At 36.5% G+C, this 24,055-nt stretch overlaps 1 protein-coding gene across 2 annotated transcripts in view; it reads right to left on the minus strand.

The window, feature by feature from the left end:
* The window catches only part of IMMP2L (inner mitochondrial membrane peptidase subunit 2), a 434,158-nt gene that overhangs the window by 367,977 nt on the left and 42,126 nt on the right, over nt 1–24,055 (minus strand). The window contains exon 4 of one of the 2 annotated variants that reach the window (XM_065743462.1): nt 3,307–3,457. The exons of the other annotated variant lie outside the window; for it this stretch is intronic. Coding sequence (XP_065599534.1) covers nt 3,439–3,457 — 19 coding nt within the window. The 3' untranslated portion in view covers nt 3,307–3,438. Of the gene's footprint in view, nt 1–3,306; nt 3,458–24,055 lie in introns of those variants that run through there. 2 annotated transcript variants of the gene reach the window in all.

Consider the following 24,055-nt stretch of genomic DNA (forward strand, 5'->3'; position numbering starts at 1 on the left):
TTATCTGGGGCTTGGCTTATGCTTACCGAGGCATATATACTGTTCGGGAGAGAGAGAGAGAGAGTGTCCAAACTGAGGCTCAGGCCAAAGAGGAAAACCTCCCAGGCACATCTGACCAGCCAAAGGAAGCACCAGTATCAAAGTCAGTTGCCCCGGTAGAAGGCCAGAAATGGAAACGTGTGTCCTCACGCCTAGAACGCAAAGAAGAGGTGGCGAAAGAAGAGGAAGATCCAGGCGAGGGGGGGTCCTCAACACCACCACCACCAAGAAAGGCAACAAAGAAAAGTGAGAGGCATGGACATAGTGATGATGAGGATGATGAGAGAGTCAAAGTTACCACGTTTCGTCGACCCATGAAAATGTCTGAGATTCAAGGCTCAAGAAAAGAGTTTATTCGACGTCCGGATGAGAGTATTGTCACTTGGTTGCTTCGGTGTTGGGACAACGGGGCCAACAGCGTGTCCCTCGACAGTAATGAAGCTCGCCAACTAGGAAACATTGCCCGTGACCCAGCTGTCGACAGAGGGATCAGCCGGTATATGGATGGAATCGCCAGCCTCTGGCAACGAATGTTAGTAGCTGTGAGGGAGAGATATCCCTACAAGAGTGACCTGGCACCTAAAGTGAAAAGATGGAAAACTATTGAGGAAGGCATCCAGTATTTGAGAGAAACAGCTGTGGCGGAAATGCTGTATGATCCCACGTTTGATCCTGAAGATCGGGACCATGATCCAGAGAAAGTAAGGAGTACACCCGAAATATGTCAGAAGCTTTCAAAAACAGCACCAGAAAGGTACGCCGGTACACTAGTGACAACGTTCAACAGATATGAGGACCAAGACAGAAAACCCCCAGTTTTTGAACTGATTCTTACACTTCAAAACTTTGAACAAAAATTTCCACCATCACACGCTTCCATTTCAGCCATATCAAGGTTAGAAGTACAGATGGAAGACGTGTTAGAGAAAGTATCCCGACTGATTGATAGGGTTGAAAAGATTGCAGCTTTCAGAGGCAAACGCCGTCCTGCTCGAGCAAATGACAGCACTAACTTCATGTCACGCGCGGCTCTGTGGAGTTACTTACGTGAAAATGGAGAAGATATGAAGGAATGGCATCAAAAACCCACCCCTGCACTGCGAGCACGGGTGAGAGAATTACAACACAGACCAACGACCAGTGAAGTTGTTCCTGTCACTACAGGTAACCAATAGAGGGGCCCTGCCCTCAGCCAGAGGAGGGAGAGGGATAATAGAGTGTATTGGACTGTGTGGATTCGGTGGCCTGGCACATCAGAACCACAAAAATATGAGGCACTGGTGGATACTGGTGCACAGTGTACTCTAATGCCTTCAAGTTATAAAGGGGCAGAACTGATTTATATCTCTGGAGTGACTGGGGGCTCTCAGGAATTGTCTGTGTTGGAGGCAGAAATAAGCCTCACTGGTAAAGACTGGCAGAAGCATCCTATAGTGACCGGACAGGGGGCTCCATGCATACTCGGTATAGACTATCTCAGAAGGGGGCACTTTAAGGATCCCAAGGGGTACCGATGGGCTTTTGGAATAGCTGCTGTGGACACAGACAACATTAAGCAGCTATCTGTTTTACCTGGCCTATCAGAAGATCCGTCTGTTGTGGGGTTGCTCCAAGTGGAGGAGCAACAGGTACCAATTGCTACAAAAACAGTCCACAGACGGCAGTACCGCACCAACAGGGATTCCTTGCTCCCCATTCATAACCTGATCCGTCAGCTAGAGAGACAGGGAGTGATCAGCAAAACTCACTCACCTTTTAACAGCCCCATATGGCCGGTGCGTAAAGCCAGTGGAGAATGGAGGCTGACGGTAGATTACCGTGGCCTGAATGAAGTCACACCCCCACTGAGTGCTGCTGTACCGGACATGTTACAACTCCAGTATGAACTGGAGTCAAAAGCAGCCAAGTGGTATGCCACCATTGACATTGCTAATGCCTTCTTTTCAATTCCTCTGGCCACAGAATGCAGGCCACAGTTTGCCTTCACCTGGAGGGGCGTTCAGTACACCTGGAACCGTTTGCCCCAGGGGTGGAAGCACAGTCCAACCATTTGCCATGGGTTGATCCAAACTGCATTGGAGCAGGGTGGTGCTCCTGAGCATCTGCAATACATTGATGACATTGTTGTATGGGGCAATACAGCAGAGGAAGTCTTTGAGAAAGGAGAGCAGATTATCCAAATTCTCCTACGAGCTGGCTTTGCTATCAAGCGAAGCAAAGTGAAAGGGCCTGCACAGGAAATTCAGTTCCTAGGTATAAAGTGGCAAGATGGACGTCGTCACATCCCTACAGATGTGATTGACAAAATTACTGCCATGTCTCCACCCACCAGTAAGACAGAAACCCAAGCTTTTCTGGGTGTAGTGGGCTTTTGGAGAATGCATGTTCCAAACTACAGTCTCATTGTGAGCCCTCTCTATCGGGTGACGTGGAAGAAGAATGATTTTGTGTGGGGCCCTGAGCAGCAGCAGGCTTTTGAACAAATTAAGCAGGAGATAGCCCGCGCCGTGGCCCTGGGGCCAGTGCGGACGGGACAGGATGTAAAGAACATCCTCTACACTGCTGCTGGAAAGGAAGGTCCCACTTGGAGTTTGTGGCAAAGAGCTCCTGGAGAGACCCGAGGCCGACCCCTTGGATTCTGGAGTCGGGCGTACAGGGGGTCTGAGGAGCGCTACACTCCAACTGAGAAGGAGATCTTAGCCGCGTACGAGGGGGTTCGAGCTGCTTCCGAAGTAATCGGTACTGAAACACAGCTCCTCCTGGCACCTCGACTGCCAGTGCTGAGCTGGATGTTCAAAGGAACAGCTCCCTCTACCCATCATGCTACTGATGCCACTTGGAGTAAGTGGACTGCACTGATTACACAGCGAGCTCGGATGGGGAACCTCAACCGTCCAGGAATCCTGGAGGTGATCATGGACTGGCCTGAAGGTAAAACGTTTGGAACAACGCCAGCTGAGGAGGTGTCACGTGCTAAAGAAGCCCCACCATATAATGAACTACCAGACAATGAAAAGAGATACGCCCTGTTCACAGATGGATCGTGTCGCATTGTGGGTAAGCACCGCAGATGGAAATCTGCTGTGTGGAGCCCCACACGACGAGTTGCAGAGGCCACTGAAGGAGAAGGAGAATCAAGTCAATTTGCAGAGGTAAAGGCTGTCCAGCTGGCCTTAAATATGGATCTGGATCACTTTGAACACAGAAAATTCAGTCAGATTACTGAGCTTCAGAAGCACATCACAGAGAACCACTCTATTTCTACAAAGAGCTTCTATGTGAAATCAAAAAGATGCTCATTACGTTCCAATACGTTAAGAGTATCCAGTGTCATAATTCAATAATCCTTATGTTTGATTTAATACCCATTCCTGTCCTCTTCACATTCTGAAACAATGTTCATTTCATTGATGTTGAACTGAGAAGAGACAAATAAAAATTGTTTGACTAATTAACCACGGATGTTCTCTATTCAACTTGTTGACTTGTCATGTTTGCTTAAACTGCCTAACATAAGATCATAGAGGAAACACAAACAAATACTCTGGAAACAAAGCCATATATATATATATATATATTAAGATAGCTAAAATACTCCACAGGGCTTTTTTTTTGTTTGTTTATTCTTTGTTGTTCCTGTTGTTTGTTTTTGAGATGAAGACTAAGACACTTAAGTTCCACGTTCACAAACCTGAATACAGTGTCCAGTATCCAGTTATATGTAAGCATCCATCTGCTTTCTACACGTGGTATTGACAAGTTTTCCACTGTGTATCATGAGACTTTAAATATCTCGTTTCATGAATGTCTACCTGTAGTTATTTATTTATATTTAAGCATTAGTCTCCCATCAGAATTCCAACTTTAAACTAAGAAGCAAAATCAGGTTTTTATTAAGCTCTAGATGACTGCCAGCAGAGAATGTACTTTTTTTATAACGTAAGAAATATACAGTAACAAAAATGTGTGGTTATATTTTCCAATATGTTCTGGCACAAGTGTGAACATTCAGATAAAAGGATGCTGTTCCAGAAACTTTATCAGGAAGATACTTGAGGATTTCTTTGAAGTCACCAGACATAAAAGTGGACTACCACCAGAAAAGACTGATTTTTTTCTAACCATATTTAATCATTATCTTGACTCTCACTGTCACTGTTATAGTACAACAAATGCTTCAGTGAGTTGATCTGAATGATTATATCAACACAGCATGGAAATTCAAAAGGCCTAGAGACTAGTTTCTGAAGCAACATGCACAACAATTTTATTTTAGCAGCAGTTACAATAATCAATACTGCAAGAATAAGCATCCAGAATGTAACAAAACAAGCCCATGCAATTACAGATGTTGACATTTGCCTCATAGTGACAAAGACAGCTACATAATAAAATTGATAAAGGCATTATATGAAGCTATTCCACATCTAAATATTTTATAGCCTATATTTTGCCCAAATACACACGTAATTAGTCTCCCGAGAAAGCACCTATTCTTCCCTATATTCCTGCATCTTAACCTTCCTTAGTTCAATTATCACCTTAAATTTAAAAAGATATTAGGACTGAAGATATACATATATGTTACATTTCTTTGCCACATATTTATCTCAGAAAAACTCATGCATCACTTCTCTAAAGCTTGATTTCTCATAGAGATATTTATGCATTAAAATATATTGTAAGATATCTTGCTATACTAATATATGTTTCTACTTCTCATAACTTCTTACTTTCAGACTAAAGAAAACGCTGTCATCTATTATTAGTTTTTTCACACAATAATCTTACTTGCACCTATGTATGTAAAAACCTCACAGTGATGATACTCAAAGTGCTGGGTCAGTCACTAAGAAGGCTGTAAGAAGTTTTTCTTAACACTACTGGAGGACTATATAAAATTTAAATAGGAAATATCTGGTCAAAAACCTGAAAAGCACTGAGGGTCACTAAATACAGTTATTTTAATTCCACAGAAATAGAGGGTAATTTCTAAAAACCAAAGGTTGTATCATGAGAAAATAGTCAACAGGTTTCCTAACACTTCAGCTGGCACAGTTGCCAATTGCTTCATTCTGCAATGTGCAAATGACTACAGAAGTCTAATAAGGTTTCCATTCCCCAAGATAATCAGCTTGTTGATTAGAAGAGGCAAAGAGAGTCCAACTCTTTTATCCTACTTCGGACAGAAGCAGTGGAGCTCACTCCTCCATAGAGCTCACTCTCCACAGAGCTCATAACTGAGGTAATCCTTCCTCTCTGCCACCATCATAAAATAATTTCAAAACAAGGCAAGAATGAAAGATCAACTGCTGCAGGGAGATTCTGAGAATGATGATTTACTATTATCAGTGTGAAACTCCACAGAAAGAAGTACTGTGGATGAAACAAGCTGGTTCCAAAATGTCTGGTTTAATTGACAAGACCTTGTAAAATAGAATATGCAGACAATCCATGCTGTTTTAAGGATGAAAGAGGTTCAAAGTGACAGAAGTTCTGATACCACACACATGAAACACTGATATATATTTTTTGTACCTTAAGCTTAAGGGGAAAAAAAAATAGAATTTAAAACTATGGCAGCTTTAAAAAGAATTCCACATTGAACAGATTACTTCTTTAGCAAACTACGCAAACTATCTTTTAAGTGAACTTCACATTAGTAACTTATAAAAAGGAAGTACGTATTCATTCCAAAATAATAGTCAATACTCTAATGGGTAAGACTGATTTTAAGTTGTGAATTGCTCTTCTTTATTAAAATGAAGTTTAAAATAAAACTCAGTATGAAATTAACAGTATGTGTACCTATCTAAATTACTTTGTATTGTGGTAATTTGCTCTGCTTAAATGTGGTAGGGAAAGAGACAGTTTAAACTCTTCAGATTCTCACAATGATACAAATATAATGAAATACTTCATCTTCTGGAAAGTTTTTTATGATTCTCAATTTCAACAATCCTACAATATTTTTTATTCTGTATTCCTGGAAGGTTATCACATATCTTTCCCATAAAGTTATTCATTTCACACTATAGACAACAGATACTGCTGGATTTCATGGTCCCCAACAGCCAATCCTAATATAAAAATAACAAGGACGTGTACAATTTTCAAGGGAGGCAGGCCATACTGAACCAACACACTGCGTTCTAAACAAGTCCAAATGTAAACACGTGGACATCCCTGCCTGAAAGAAGATGAATGCATACATTGATAAGCAAAAATAATAACGCTCCGCTTAATCTGAAATGTGATTAATAACAATGACTTAAAGGCTTTAGGGGTCATTTATCCAATGCAATTCACATGCTACACCTACACACCTGCGTGATTTTGACTAATTCCAGAACAACCTTTTCAATCTTTTTAAAGTGTAATGGGATCATTTCTAAAATCTAGAAGCAGCAAAGGAAACAAATATTTAAGAGTTTGATTGACAGACAGTTTACAGACCTCTGTGCAATAAGGGAATATTTACAATAGATGACTCCTACTACATTTCTTTCTTCTTAAAACAATGAATATGCATCATTTGTAACAATAGTCAGTTGAATATATGCATGCATTCATTTCTCTTGCTCAATCTAAAGGAAATGTCCTAGGCCAAAAGAGTATTCACAATATAAAATTTAGTGGAAATACTTTTCACATTGACATTATTATCTTTAAAAAGTCTCTCATTTATTATTTTTTTTCCTCCTGGAAATTGATTTCAGAAGAATAATTGTACTCATCTAACTCTTAAGGGAAATTTTTCTGCATTTACACTAACCACTGATGCATTTGCTGATCTTAGACTACTTACAGACTGTCAATTTGTACTCCTCAGGTTGGAAATACACCCAGCACAACTTCTTTTCTACATGACAGATTAACATAAACTCCTGCAAAGAAATCTGTGGCATCTCAAATTTTCCAGTTTTGAAATGCTGTTTCCTTTTATAAGCTGAAAATGCATTTTAGCTTCATCTTTGATCATTCTGTAACAGAAAAAAGAACAGGTATACTGCCTTTAAGGCTGGACCTGCAATGACTGTATGTAAAGCAGAGAAGAAGCATGACAATTTAGCTCATCATTCATTCACTTTCTTCTCTGAATCAAGGCACAATCAACACTTCAAATCTAAAAAGAAGGCCCAAAACAGGCTTCCAAATTCCATTCTTTCTTTGGAACAGCAAGTACTGCTGCAATCACCACACCTGGATAATGGCACTAATGAAAGTCCTAACTATTCAAAAACAAGAAAATCATTATAAATCTCAGCTATCACCTTACAGACTTTTATGTGTAGATAACACAATGTTAAAACATGTATCACTCAATAGATCTCACTTATCAAAAAGAGCTTTATGTACTTCTATCTATTAGAAATGTATTAAGAAAGGTGCAAAAATGTCAGTATATTTGCAGTGGGACTCAACAACTTGAATACTTCTGCAAATCTAAGCAATTTGCCTGAAGTTCTAATTCTGATACTCAGAATAATGGAAAATAAATAAAAAGAACATGAATGGGGAAACTGTTATATCACGTAGTAAAATATCAAGTAGCTGGAAGAGCAGAATGAAAGGAGCAGGGATTATATTTAAATATGCATAAATACAAGATGAGAATAAACCAATGAAATAAAGCAAGAAGAAATTAATCTGACACTGCTCCTTTCCCTCACTTCTCTGCCACGTGTTTCCATGGATTGTACTGACCTAACTCATTTGTCAAAGCCCAAATCCAGATGTCAATGAAACCAAATGGACAAAGATTGCACACTGTAAGACAAAAAGGATTTCTTGAAAATGTGTAACCCAATCAGGCAGTACTTAAATACGTAAGGAAACTTTGTACATCAGCTGTTGAAGAAAATAGGACAGTGTTCAGTATTACAGTTGTTTGTATAGTAATATTTAGTTACATTACTCGGCACATTGTACCTCCATAACCATAGAGGTCAATGAATACTTCATGATAATAATATTCTCTAATTCTAATGTGGAAAAGTGGGTAAAACTAACCACAAAAGAAAGACTGATAAAATCCAGAAATTTCAGAAGTTCTCTAGGGCTTATTTCACAGAACTGAAATACCAAAGAAGGTTGGATGAAATACAAGAAATAATCATACATGTACTTTTGCGTCTTTAATCTTCCTTTGCTCCAAACATCCTCCCTAATTTTAATTTCCTCTTTTTTCTTTATGCTGCCTACTGGAAATATGTGGAAGCCTACACACTCTATAATTATCTTGCTCTTTTGCAAATTTTATATTTAATTGTAGATGATACATACCTCTTGAATGACTTGCAATGTTTAAAAAATAGCTTTGTTCTGGAGTTCTGAAGAATTAAATTAATACACTTGACATCAGCTAATGATAAAATTCCACCCCAGCAGTAACTACTGACTGTCTCGTAATGAAAGATACTAAACATACATGCATTAAAAATTAACAGGTAAGGATTACTGGCTGTTTTTAAACAGCTATGCAGCAACTTTTTCTCAACTATTATCATCAAGTTGATGATTCAGAAATGTTGAGAACAGAAGATAATGTTGTGTCGATATTTTAAAAGACTTATTAAATGACAGCCTGACAGAACAGTAGCATTGCATGCATGTGGCTAAATACTGAAATCTATAAAACTAATACAGAAAAACATAATGACATTTTATACTTCTTTTGAGATTACAAATTCAGTTGATAGTGGAAATTTTGTAGGTATTCTGCACTTAAGCCTCTGTAAAACAGGTTCAATTAAGATGCTGACTAAGAGAAAATTAACACAGCACAAAGAAAACAGATTATACCCTCAATCTCGAGTTTATTATTCAACAGCATATGAGTTCATGTTATTTTACTTTACTGATTATTCTATATTCAGAAAACTTTTTTTTATCTTACAAAATCTAGATATACATTAAGCTAAAAGTTTGAATCAATTCATTTTACAAACCAAAACCATACTGTAATAGATGTATTCCAGATGTGCATTTAGTTTTGCATTTACTCTGTAATGCATTCCCAACACTTTTAATACATTTCCCTTAGTGACTGCATAAAATAGTTAATTCCAAAGACAAGCAAAATCCTCTTTAAAAGTGATAATCATTGGGAATTATGATGCTGACAATTTTCTGCAGGATACCAGAACTTGACTTCCAGGAACGACCAGAGTAAATTGCAAATGGATAGTCAGCTATTAAAATGGAACTAACTGGAAGGACAAACTGTTACCTATCTGCCCATATTATATATTCTCTGTTCAACTATATAAATCCTTATATAATCCTCTACTATTGCTCTAAGTGCAGCAATATGTTTTGACTCATACATAGAGCCACCCACATTGCACTTTTGAGAGAAACTTCTCAGGCAGAAAACTCCTTTGTTCATGATCAATACTCACAATTCTAAATTAATAACGTAACACAAACCAACTTTGTACATGATTCTTCTGATCAGAATAAAGCCCTTCTAAATCGAAACCAGCCTTTCCAAATGTCAGAATGAGTCTGAACTTCCTATTATTTAAAAAACTGCTTAGACTGTGCACCATGTATTCTCCTAGGCACCAATACCTGTAAGGTCACACCACTTGTCTGACCAACACTAACTCATAAAATGAGGAAGCCGAGCAATTTTGCTAATTATTTCACTATCAATATGGAATAGTATTCTGTCAGATTTTGTGACTGAGAAGATAAAAAAGATTCCCCCTTTTCTCACCAGTCCTCCACCTCCCCCATGCTTGTGTTTAACACTGAACAGTTTTTTTCACAAAAGAACATCCAAAAATGTGCCAAACAATATCATATGTTTACATCCATGCTGCTCACTATGCATCTTGGAAATTCAGTCACGCCTTATGAATGAACGAAGACAAACATGAAGACTTGGTGGATGATACAAGGGAAAACCACTGTGTTTGGAGACATAATTTAACAAGGAGAATATTTTCTCCAAGTCTTTGCTTAATGAAAAATGCATAGTAGAGTCACAGAGGTTTTTGATTGACTGATTATAGCAACCAGCTATACTGCTAAAGACAGCTAACAAAGACTTTGTGTTTTTGAGGTTACAGAATGCCAGCAAAGTGATAGCTATTTATACTAGTCTGGCTAAATTTTTGAGCAATTATATTTGACGGCGTTCATAATTGAAGGAGTATGGCCAGATTAAAACATTTCTGTGATTCATTCAAAGTAAGTTCTTGTCTTCAGTACTAAATAAAATCACCACAAGTTGTCATGAGATCACCCGCTTTCTTTAAAATTCTTCTCCCTAATCTTACAAACTAAATGCAGGCCTAAAACTATTTTGATCCTATTGACCTTTCAATATTTCCTCATTAGCTTCAGCTCTAACATTCTACACTGTAATGTTACTCCTACACTTGATCTCGATGATCAAGCCTTTTTCTATTTATCAATCTAGAAATACCTATAGAAACTGACATCACTGTCATTTTTTCAGTATCTGAAAAAGTACTTTGTATCATTTATTAATTATTCACTTTGGCTATTTCATTGAATGTTCTCATATAGTTATGCAGGAAATCGATGGAAACAAGATACTACAGTGTCCTCCTTGTTCAGTATTTCTTGATATATTCATTAGCATTGTGTTTTCCACAGTGGAATATACTCCTTTTCCTGGCTGAAAGGTTTATGCTTTTTTTCTCTTTTCTCTTTCAGTGATGTCTATGGAATGTGAAGCTATAATCCAGGATAGATAATCATTTTCCTTTACCACACACCAGCAATTCAAATCTTTCTCACTTCTGGGTATTTTCATGTATTACAAATCAACAAGCCCCTTCAAATTATTATTATTATCACATCTTGATGAGATCTGAAATTCCCAGTCTATTTACATATGATTGTCTTTGTGTGATTTGCATGCAACTAACTACATACAGCTTGCTCCTATTATCAGACTTCAATAGAGTTCATTATTTTATTAACTGGAACTTACACATAGTGCAATTATTATCCTTTAGGCTAACTGTGTGGTTCACTCTAAGTCTGCAGTGCCGCACATAAGTGCCAAATGTGTCAAATCCATCACACTTAGCCTCAGCTATCTGCAGGATAGGCTTGTCTAAGTTACTCAGCCAGATCCTTCATCCAACTGACTGGGACTGACGAGCACCAAAAGATGCAATTCACCCCAGATGTAACTGATGTATTTTACAACAAGATAACCTACTTCTCTTGTCAATTACAAAGGAGGCCTAGATGACTACATTTTATCAGAAATCTCCTTTCTAGACAGATACATTTAAATAAGATATAATCTAGACATTACATGGCAAAAGAAGGAATATTTCTGACAGTAAAGATACCTCACATCTTCAGGATGATGAAGACCAAGCAGCCAAAGGTAATTTGTTCAGATCAGGAGTTCTGTTTGCATGGCACCTTTGACTATTTTGCTCTTTTGCTACTGTGACTCAGCACACCTACAATGGCAAATCTTGAGACTATGGCTTTGCCCTGAAATGCAAGTATAGTAAAGCTATGTCAATAAATTAATAAATATATTAGTTGAATATTGTAAAAGTTTCAAATAAGTACAATTAATGGGATACTGGATAACTCTGCTGGATATTACTGTTTATTCTGTGCAATCATAGATAGTGATCTTCAAATGAGAATGAGTAGTTCTCAGCAAACATTAAAAAGCCTTCTAAGAAACATACAGAAATACAGAACGATGCATGCTGAAATAAACTAGATTTTAGACCAGAATACTGACAACATCCCCAAAGTCCGGGTACTATGGAGGCATGGTAACAAGAAATAGCACAAGTAACTTTTCCCATGAATTTGAACAAGTCACTTCACAAAGCCAAACAGTTCTAGAGTCAGAGCAAGGAAAACAGTACTTGATGTCGGCTTAACCACTTGTTTGTGACTTGACATTATTATTATTATTTATTTATTTTTTACCAAATCTAAGCCCAATACGTAATAAATACTAAATCATACTGGGTGTATTCAGGTCTTTTAAAAAGAAATGCATCTGTTAAACCAAAATAGCAAAAGCAATAAAATATACACTTGAATCTGATTCTTAGCAGACAAACAGCATGAAAAGACAGAAATAAACTTATGTTATGCTTTGCCTACTGGACTCATAAATACTGCTTTTTGTTGCCTCCTGTCAAGTCTCTGATCAAAAGACAGAACACTCTTGGCAATAATAGATGTAAAAAGAAAAAGCAAACAAAAAAAGAAAGCTGCAGTAGCCAGAACTGTTGCTGTGTAGTCAGTATTATTTTTCTTAACATTTTTATTTTTAAGAAATGTATGCTCCAAACTGGAAAATAAAACTTCAGTGGCAAGTAAAGTATTTTATTCTAATTTTAAGACACAAAGAAATGAATTTGAAAGGAAACTACAGCTATAAATACTACATGCAACTTTCAAAGCTTTATTAGTGCCACATAATACTACGTCTTCAAAAAGAGAAAAAAATGTATTCTCTTTTTTTGTTCACATCACATTAAGATGAAAAACTACTGAGTGTTTAACTTACTGTGCCTCTTCTGATCAAGCTGCTTGTGTTTTTTGCTTTGCTTATTTAGGGGGGAGGGGCACCGCTGTTTGTTGGTTGCTGCTCTTATTTCACAGAAACATTTTTTGCTGTTTCGGAATGTCTATTTCCCGCTGTTTACAAACAGTTATAAATAGCTTGAGTTAAAAGAATTAGAAACATTTCTCATATATAACTTAGGCATTTAAAGTATTCAGAGAGAGAATGGATTTACTAACCTTGTTTTGATAACGTTCTTTCTTGAAGCAGGCCTGTGCCACTTAGAACTTCATTAAATACCAAAAAAAAATCAGATTTTTCTCAGTAAAAAAGTGATCATTTAATAGCTTGTTCTTTCTGTAGGCTAAAGAATTCACACAGTTCCCAGTCTGGCACCATTAAGAGTCACGCACAAGCTTCAAATATTAATTAAGACGAATAACTTTCCTTCTTTTTCTGTCAGCCACTAAGATCTAATGATCGTAGATTTACAAATAACACAAGATGAGGTGAATAAAACATTAAAAGAGTTTCCCTGAAGAGTGCCAGAGGCTGCAGGCCGAGTACAGAGTAAGATGCATCAAGACATGTAAAATATTTACACAAGTATTGGTGTTAAGATATAAGCGTGTTCTTCGCATCCACCATGAAATACTTCAATTAAGTGGCAGGCACCTGGCTAATATATGTAGTTGATTTTTGAATTTGTATACTATTTACTTGAATCACTGTAGCTTTCCATATTCAGGCGGTTGAACATTTGCAGTCAAGCAGCTCTGAACATTTGCAGTCGCCATACAGATTAAACGTTTTGGGTTTTACTTCATTTTATTATGCTACTCCAGGCAAGCACATTTGCATTAAACAACAAACATAAAAATAATAGCTTAAAAATAATTTCTGAAAGCATAAGATGCAGCGTAACATCCAACGGATTACTACTGGAAAATATTTTTAACCATGAAATCTGGCAATGAAGATTCAGCCTGCTGCATACGTTGAGGAATACTAGAAAACTACCAACCTGTAAACAGCACGTCCTTGTGCCCTTTTCTGTCTCTGCAGGTTAACAAGAGGAACTACCATCATTAAGGAGTGCAGGACATAAGTGGCTACTGTCAAAAATCAATTTTAATCTCAATAGTGCCATTCTTTTGAATGGAAGGCTGAGTTAACAGAAAATTAACACTGGAAGGGAGGAAAAAGATTTAGCCTAGACTTCCTGCACTGATGCAGAACCAATAATACTTGATTTATTCTTGGCCATACTTTGTCCAATTTGCTCTTTATAACAAGAATGTTACGTTTCCTCCTCATCTTGTTTTGCTTTGTTTTCCTAAAGTAATTAAACTCAGGTTTTCCTGGCCTCCTTCCCAAGGCTTTTTTTTAGTTCATTTTGTTGTTTTTTTTTTTTTATTAAATATGGAACTTTATTTTCTTCACCTTTAATCTCTCCACTTGACAAACATTATATAGAATGAGTTTCCCAATACCATTGTATGGGTGTGAAAAAGCAGCCTCTCTGTATTTACAGACCATCTCAGAGAAAAAAAAGAAAAACAACTTCTTTTATACAGGCAGGTTTTAGTTGACCTTATCTTGTAAAGAGAATATGCATACAACAACAAAAAGCAATTTGTAAAAAATATTTAATATTCCTATCCTCCTCCAGCACTACAGTCAGAGACCATGTGAGGTGCGCATTACAAATAGTATGCTAGTTTTAACATACAATACTAGCAATATCTTTTTGAGTCTGAGTAATAACGTATACCAAGATACACAACAAATAGCTGTCAATACTATATGCAACAGTAGCAAAGGAGGCCCAATAGTCAGGAAGAATCATTGTTAATTTAGATGAGTAAGACATAATTAAGAGTTTGCAACTCAAACAGCAATGGTAAGGTTTTTTCTGAAAAACACTAATATTACATACCATTAACTATTTTTTTTAAGAACATGTAACTCAGAATTATTTTCTCTATTTCTTAACCTGCTTTTGCATTGTTACTTTTTTCATATCCACGTGAAATAATAAATTGTTTTTAAATCAGCACAATGCCATCCTAAGTCTGATTTTTATGACACTTGTTATGCGTAGAACTACAGAATTATTTCTTCACTGCTACAGCGAAAGTGAATTCAATCTATTCAAACTGGTTGGTTGTGGATCTTAAAAACCACACCACCACAACAGTATGGATTTGTCTCTATATTTTGGGGATTTTGCTACAGACAGATTTATGTCCATCCACCGCTGTATATTATCACACTGCTGGAATACTGTAGTAACATTATGGCTCAATGACAGTTTAATTTAAAATACTGCTTAAAAGGTGGCTAATAAGACATTTTTCAATATGGGAACTAAACTAATGCAATATATGCTGCATTATGATGGACAGTAAATTACCACTGGTGGAGAGATTATGACAAACTGATACAATAGTTATTTATTCAAATTTTATAACTCTGGTAGAGCATTTCTACAGGAACAAAAACACCCTGCTCAGTCTTGAAAATGGACTGCCCTGGCCACAAAAATTAGTTTTGAATTTCAAAGGAAAACAACTGTTATTAATTACTTAATATATTTATTAAAATAACAATGCATCCCACCTTCTCTATGTCTCTTTACTCTTTAGGTACAGACAGAAAAGTCACTAGAAGCAGAATAAGCCCCAAAACACAACTAAAATAAACAACTAACAGTAAATATAAACTTCTATACCTATAATTATTTACTGGGTAATGCACACAACCTATATCTAGAATTTCACGAGGTACTGGACTAAACATTCTTACTATCACCACCCAGGCAAGACACACCAAGCCCTTTCCCCATATGTGCTGTCAATCATGTTGGAAGGGTTCATCCCTCATTGCTACCTGCAATAGCTCCTCAGTGGTGCTGATCTGCTATCTTCTGCCACTTCCATTTTTTCCTTTAAGTTGGAATACTCCCATCTCAACAACGCTACACACACCTCTAATTTTACCTTCCTTATCTTGTATTATCGTACTCAACAGACTTTTTTCTAGCTCCCTGAACTCAGAATATTCCTCAGAAGGTTAACCATATTAGAAATAGGTCTTCAATCTTCGAGTGTGGCCGAAAACTGAGAGAAAGAAGATGGGATGAAGAGTTTTGGCAAGTTCCTTTTCTCCATGTACAATGTCCCTCTACATCAAATCTTCTATTTCTATACCCAGGATGGAGGGTCCATGTGTGACCTGCAGCTAAGAAGTGCATTCCAACTTGGCATCATTACCACTGCAGACATACATATGCCTTTTTTAAATGTAAGGATGGAAATCCAAAATAATGGATTTAAACCTGTAGATATTCAGCAACATAATGTTATACTACCCTTCAGGCACCTTAGTCAGAGAACACAATACATAACACAAAGTCAGAAATACTGCTGGGCATAGAAATGCTTTTCACATTCACAAATAAAACTATGTGTTTCACATAGTAAGGTAGTCTAAAAATCTGCATCTTCTACTGCTCAAATGACAAAGGAAACTTTGAAAATATTCAACTGATGGGATAATTGAGTGACTACCGGAAAAAAATTATCTTCCTGCACCTACAAACTGATTTTAACAACATAAATGTCATCATTTATGAGCATAAGAAAGAAACACGGCTTCAGTGTACAGGAGGACAGAAAGTCAAATTGAAAAGTCAATTAGGAGTCTTCAGTTTTTTCTTTAACGATTACATTTATCTGTGTTTTTTTCAGTTCTCCAATTAATCACGACAAAGTAAGCTGTGAACTACTAAAGATATCTGAGGGGCCAGACAAAACAAATGAAGTCTTAATTATTACAGTATTTTCTAGCATGCAAACTTCAATATTATTATCATTTCCAGTTAGTTTTGGTTTTCATACCAAATTTCCCTTTGTAACAAAATGTTTCACATTATCTGTTACAAACTTCACAAAAGGAAGAAAGGAAAACTTTGTAAAAATAAACTTAATAACCTGTCAGTTCCAAGGCACTATGGAAGAGTAACACCTGAAAATGAGATATCAGTAAATATTCAGTAATTTCATGCACACAAATTTCATGAATGACTATTAAGTTTCTTCATGCACATGCAGTCTAGCCACTCAACAGATTCTGAATGTTATTTGAATTTTTGTAAGAACTGCAAACAAGTCAAGTTTACAGACCATACACACTGAGATCTGGAACACTTATTATTTTATGAGATCAGTTCTAAAACTGTTTTTATCCTCTTGAAATGGAAATATAAGCACCTGGATTTTTTTCTCTTTTATAGGTGGTCACTAACCTCAGATTTCAAATTGTTTCGTAATTAATAATACAAAAAAAGAATAATACTTCTGATGAAACAAGATAATTAGATATAGAGAGGTGTGATATTTTCAAATATTAGGCTGTCAGGAAAATGCTAGTAAGACTGTGAAAACAACCAACCATTGAAAAACTGTTACATCTCATGCTCTAGCCTTCAACCCAATCTGTCAGGTCGTTTGTCAAAAGGCCAAAACTTTGTAGAGACAAGATCATTTAGTCAAAATACACTTCAGGAATTAGACCAGAAATTATGAGAAGTAATGTTATCTGTCAACAGCTTTCAAAATGAATGATAGTAAATGGAAACTATATACACATTTCAAAGCAAGTTGCAGCTGATGGTTTAAAACGTGCATCATTTATATCAATAATAAACCAAATATATGTTCCCAAAAAACTGTGAACTCTACAGATGAAAATGAACATCCTATCACTCTGTTTTCCTAAACTCATTACTACCACTCCCAAAACTCTCAGCAGCTGCCTATGCTGACAACTAAAGGTGTAATTCCATAATATAAGCGCTACAGGACAAACTGCTGCCTTTCAATACATCTTTTTTCAGTCACTTTGGCAAACAACAAAATATATTTTTTATGATACACAAGACAAGATGTAAAATTGGTTTACATGAAGTAGAATGAGTTTTACTTGCTAGGTTTTGATTATCATGTTTATAGATTAAAGTGCCAGCCTTCAGATTTCACAAGATTATACAAAATGAATTCTACACCTTCTTCTAATGTAGTCCTCAGAATTTTCTCCAAAGGGGACAGAACCAATGAAGCCAAGAAATCATACAACCTCCTAACAGTAGCTGCCTCTGAAGATTAAAAAAAAAAAAAAGCCTTTTCACAATCATAAACATGTGCACCTTAATGCAATCACTAGATTCTCTTTCATGTGCTAGAAAAAAAAAAAAAAAACATGTAACTGATTTACTTAAAATTATATTAAAAGTTTAGTGTTCTACTCTTATTAAAAATGGACAAGATACTTACAAATACTGATTACTGGCTTTCATGTAGAACAAATCACTGTTCTCCATTTAGAAAAATAAACAATGTTAATCACATTATTATACTACATACTGGCTACCAGTTCTTCTAGTCTTCATCTAAAATAAACATTTCTGCTTGGCTTTTGGCCAGGTCATCTGCAATCTGCGAAAACTTTTTAAGCAAAGAACTACAAAGAAAAGAAAACAACCCTAAGAATCTCCAAGACAAAGCAATAGTTATCCTCTACTTGACTTTAATGACTTGTCACCTTAGTTATCCCCGCAGGAGAGCTATTTTAATTGTACTGCAACATATATCAAGCTACTATAGTACATGTAACTCTTATTGTAATAGTAGTAACAGAAAATTTTCTAACTCTGACAAAGAACATGAAAGCCAATAATAATCGTACAAGTCAGTTTTTCTGGATTCATACATCTTTTTTATAAACTCCTCTGAAGTACTTAAAGGTTGCAATTATGTCTCCTGGAGCCCTCTACTCCAAACTGAATAAGCCCAGCTCACTCTGCCCCAGTGGAGAGGTTCTCCAGCCCTCTAATTGTCATCATGACCCTCCTTTGTACCCACTCCAACAGCTACTCATCTTTCTTGTGCTGGAGGCCACAAGTGTGGTCACAGTACTTCAGCTGAGGCCTCACAAGGGCAAAGCAGAGGGCACAATCACCTCCTTCAGCCTGCTGTCCACCCCTCTTTTGATGCAACACAAAATACAATTGTCCTTCTGGGCTGCAATACACACTGCTGGCTCACGTCCAGCTTCTCCTACTCCAGAATCTCCAAGTCCTTCTGGGAAGAGATGTTCTCAATGAGTTCCTCCTCCATTCTGTACTGTCTGGAATTGCTCCAACCTTCCACTTGAATCTGTTGAACTCAATTCATTTCACATAGGGCTGTTTTAGGTTGCTTATGCATAAGAAGACTTCTGCTCAGAGTATGGACTGTTTTGAGTCACTTTCACTAATAGAACACAGATGGTATAAAAAGTGGCTATTCTCCCCAGTTCTTTGCCACACACAACCTCACCCCTAGTGCAAGTGAAAACTGTCTGCAAAATTGCCCTTTATTTTTAACAGCTGGACAGGCTTGTCTGAAACATATGACAAATATATCTCAAGGTATGTCATTCTCCAGACATAAAAAGCAGATCCATCCTTTTAGCCTATATCTCAAAAGAAGAAAGATAAAGGAGACAGTTCAAAAAATTTGCATCTGTGGGGAATTCATTCACAGTAGGCATATCACCAAGAATGCTGATAAAATTCTCATGTAAATTCACTGCACAGTCTGAGTAATACAAAGAAAGCACTTCTCTCCCTCCTTCTTGCCTCAAATGATATTATGCTGTTAACCCATCATTACCCATGTAACAAAAAAAAAAATCATATAAAACTGCTTTTAAAGATCAGCATGGCTCGTGGCATCCTTGGCGTGCTGTTGTGCCTCTAAAAGCTACACTATCAGTGAAAAGTTACGAAATGAATCAAACAAATTTGAATGAAATGTGAAGAAAAAAAATGAAATATGCATTACTAACACGGTCTCTCACTGGAGAATGTCAAAAAGAATTCTGCTTATTCCAGGACAAAATCATTTAAATTGGAAATATGAATTGGAAAATAAACCAATATTCTATAAAGTCTTTACTACATTGCCAAAGATATATATATTCTGCATCATATATTACCTAGTATTTTATCTTATCTAGTTAAAAACAGATTAACTATTTTTGTTAGTTAATTTCCTGTCACTAAGGATTCCCGAGTCAAGATTCACAATTTGAGCATTACAGACTAGTTTTAGAGGGTCACTGACACTCCATGCTGACTATGCTAAGCAGGAAACATCTCTTCTGTAAATAAAGTAGCATACCTACTGGGAAAAAAATACTGCCACTGAAAAGTTTAAAACAACAGGTACACACAACACTGTGCATTTTCACAATAAGCAAAGCATCAATTCTAGCAACTTTTGTATTTGTTCTAAACAAGGTACAATCTTCATGTAGACAAGATGATACTGGAAGGTTTCTACAAGGGAGGATGGCCTAAGACGGTAACCCTCATAAACTGATTATATTGCACACCTCTACAGAATAAAACATAACCATATTTATAAACTCCACTGTTTATATGTTTAAATGTTTATAAACTCAACATTCACTGACGGTTAAGTGCCACGCTGCTACTTAGCATTATCATAAGTGAGAAGCAAATTTTATTGGCTAATGATCATCTCTCACCTACAGTGCTCTATTTTTGACTGTATGATGAAAGTAAAATGCATGCTATTCGTCAGCAAGATACAGCAGAAATGTTCAAGATCTTTCCAATAATAAAAAAAATCACATAAGCAGTGCTGCAAAACTTGTGTTTGGCTGTTTTTCTTCATGCATTTGGTATCTCTGTCTGTGCTGAACTACTACTTTAATTTCCGATTATTCAAAATACAACAGTCAACTGTGGTGGTGAATTTTGCTGTCAAAAATACAGACAGTGATCCCAGTTTTCTCCTGAGTGCTAAAAATGCAGATGGAGTGAAAATCTCTAGAAACTACTATTTCCATCTACTTGGATTTAAATGCTACAAGGGGATCACCTGATCCATGTTAAGTTGCTTCTGTACTACAAATGAGTTCCCTTCTAAAACAGTGAATTTCCACATTTGTGCTAGAACATAATATGAGGCTGCAACTTACAACTCCCTAAGGGAATTATGTCAATTGGCATTTTAAAAATGAATTCAATGACCTACAATAATACGAGTTTCATATGCGCAATATTTGTCAGTAGGCAACATGGGAGGTTCAGAATTCATTTAGAGAGTCCAAGCTTTATAAAGGCAAGCAAAAATATTCTTGAACTGTTTCCTTTAACTTGATAGCTGTCTTACAGTGAGTAACTGTAATGTTAGAAGAATGATAAACTGACAATATGAAAGGGATATGAATGCAGTAGGATCAACATTTAAAACAGAAAGGAAAAAAAAAAACAAAAAAACAAAATCAGGCAGTATATGCCCACTTGGCTACATAACTGACCAGACAGGACATTCAGAGCTTATGGAAATTTTGGAAATCTTCTAGAAACCGTAGAATGGTAGTTCTCATATCTGATTGCATGGCACATTTGTAGTCACTACAGAGGAAATCTGCAACCATAAGCAAGTCTGTGAGGACAGAAAGCTCCACCTAAAAAGTCTTAATATCCAGTTATGCCAGCACTCCCTTTTTTCTGGCACTACATTCCGCTGAAATAGAAGGTGACACCAAGTTGACAGGAAACGATCTGCCTGGGGAAAGGAAGACGCTACAGAGCAATCCAAACAGGATGGATAGCTGGGGTGAGGCCAAGGGGATGGGGCTGAACAAGACAAAGTGCTGAGTCCTGTCCATTGGCCACAACAACTCCAGGCAACGCTACAGGCTTGGGGCAGAGTGGCTGGAAGAGTGTGGATGAGAAACAGCTGGGGGTATTAGTTGACACTCAGATGAACATGAGCCAGCAGTGTCAGAGCAGTGGATGCAGTCTACCTTGATTTCAGCAAGGCATTTGACACTGTCTCCCACAGCGTCCTGACAACGAAGGTGAGGAAGCGTGGAATAGATGAGTGAATGCTGAGGTAGGTTGAGAACTGGCTGACTGGCAGAGCTCACAGGGTTGTGAGCTCTAAAAACTAGAATATTCAATATACTCAACATATATAATGAAACCAAAATATCAAGAAAACAGAAGCAGAATAGCCACTACTAAAGTTTTAAAAGGTTTGACTTTGAAGTTTATAATCAACACTCAAACATTTAAATCAATCAGGAACCAATGTTTTCAATTTCAATTATAAAAACATAACAACTAAATCTGAATAGACTACCTATGTTAAATGAAGTACCTACAGAAACAACCTGGGAGAAGAGATTAATTCCATGAAAGGAGAATATAATACACATTGTCATCTTTCATGTTTCATCATAAGAGCCTGAGGCAGCAAACAATTCAGAAAGTATGTAATTGCCATCTGCCCTTCAAGGAGAATCTTGAATTCCAAATAGTAATAAAACTATTTGAAATGGTAGATGGGCATTATTTTAATTCCTATGCATCGTTTATTGTCACTAGGCAAATATAATATTTTCTTCCCCAAGGAGATGAGAACAAAGCTTCCCCACTCAGCACCCTTTGCTTTTTTTCCTGCTGTATACATAGTTTAAATTCAAGAAGCCTTTGCCATCCCACACTGTATATCTGCATAAAACCAGTTTTCATTTTGTCAAATATATAACATCTGATTAATATTTAAAAAATTAACATTCATAATAGAATCAAAATACTTAACTGAATACATTAGATCAAATACAGCGAAAATTAAAGCAAAACAGCCACTATCACAGAATAATTTATAAAAGAATATATTAATATGGTATATTAATATAGTAAGACAGAGAAAAAAAATCAATTCATTCCCAACTAAGAATACCATTTTTAGTTACTATGTTCTTTATCCAAAAGTTCAGATCTGGCTGTACAGATCATTTTACTCTAGGAGTGTTGTATTCTACCAACTACACCTATAGTTTCAGCAGAGGTACTAACGCTCTCTGTTTTATAGCCACACCAACATTTGTACTTTCAGAAATAGGAACTGATCATTTCTGAGCAACTAGTGGGGAAATCTAAATTAGAATACAGTACAGGGCAGCATCTTACTACATCAGGGACCCTCAGGTACTAAACTTAAACTTCAGTAATATTTGCCATTTTAACAATTTTTTCATTCTCCTCTTAAATTAGGAAAAATCACAGCCCTACATAACATCAAACTGGAAATCATACAAGATAATGTGATCTTCATTAACAAAGACACATAAAGTCTGGTTAATTCCTTGCACAGTCAGGTTGCTCCAAAAGTAATGCCTCCTATGCCAACACAACAAAATAGGAGGTATTGCTCTCAGACCAGCCCTCATAACATTAAGTAAACGTTTGGACCATGTGACTCCAAAGTTACAGAGTTATTGCTCTGTAGTTAAGTAAACTATTTTATGACTATCATAATTAATGTGTAAGGAAGACAGACACTTAAGAACAAAAAGCGCAAATAAATAAATAAATAAATAAAGCACAGCAAGTAAAGGCCAGTAATAAACAAAAAATAGTGTTAGATTGATGGATGGCAGGAATAAAATTGGATAAGTATCTGATTTCTGTATGGGAAAAGCTAGAATATACAAGTTGAAACTTAAAAAAAAAATTCACTTATAATTATTTTCTCTGAACCTTTAATTACTGAAGAATTAACCAATTTTTCAGAGTCACACTGACGGTACAAGCTCTGAAGTGAAACTGTAGTAATGCTGCAACCCCAAGAAGAGCCATTTTTGAAAGACTGGAAATGAAATTGCAAGAATTAAAAAAATTCCTTGAAGATTCTCTTATTCTGTTTAAGCTAATAAGTCAGACTTATAATTAAGATTCTTGGCAGGTTTCATTATAAAGATCAGATACTAATTCAGTTCAGATAACCAAAGCTACAGGGTGGAGGGCGAGGGGCAAGAAACTAAGAAATTATATATCTTCACACTCAGAAAGAGTGGTGTATAATATAGCAGGCTGCAGAGACAAAAAGAACACGCCAAATAAAGAAAAATACAAAAATACTTTCTTGGGCTGCAGTCAAAAATCAAAAATGTAAGAATACAACATAAAAAGTTCCATTCACAAAGGAAATACTGCCAGAAACAGCATAAGACAAGAAATACACAAGATACATCTGCAAAACCATGTACAACTGCAGCTGATGCAGCCAAAAGCTGCCAACTCAGAGCAGTAGAAGAAAGTTACATCTATCAAGCATGCATATGTACAGTGCACCAAAAAAGCAGCAGATACAACACTAACAGTCTGTTCTGATGCCTGCAAGTTCTAACCTGAAAACGATACATCTTAGAAGAAAGCTCCTGTGAATTTAGAGCTGGATTTATACAATATCAGATAAATGTTACTTCTGAAAATACTTTAAAAACATAACTAGAATCAAAGTACTGACACAAAACTGAGAGCTTAGAATAAAGAATTAATGTTCAGGCTTCATAACTCCAAACAAAGGTGGCTAATACAGAGCTAAATAAGTG

This window comes from Cyrtonyx montezumae, unplaced genomic scaffold, assembly GCF_038088225.1.
Source record: "Cyrtonyx montezumae isolate F1298 unplaced genomic scaffold, pur_monq_1.0 scaffold_3, whole genome shotgun sequence".
Lineage (NCBI taxonomy): Eukaryota > Metazoa > Chordata > Aves > Galliformes > Odontophoridae > Cyrtonyx > Cyrtonyx montezumae.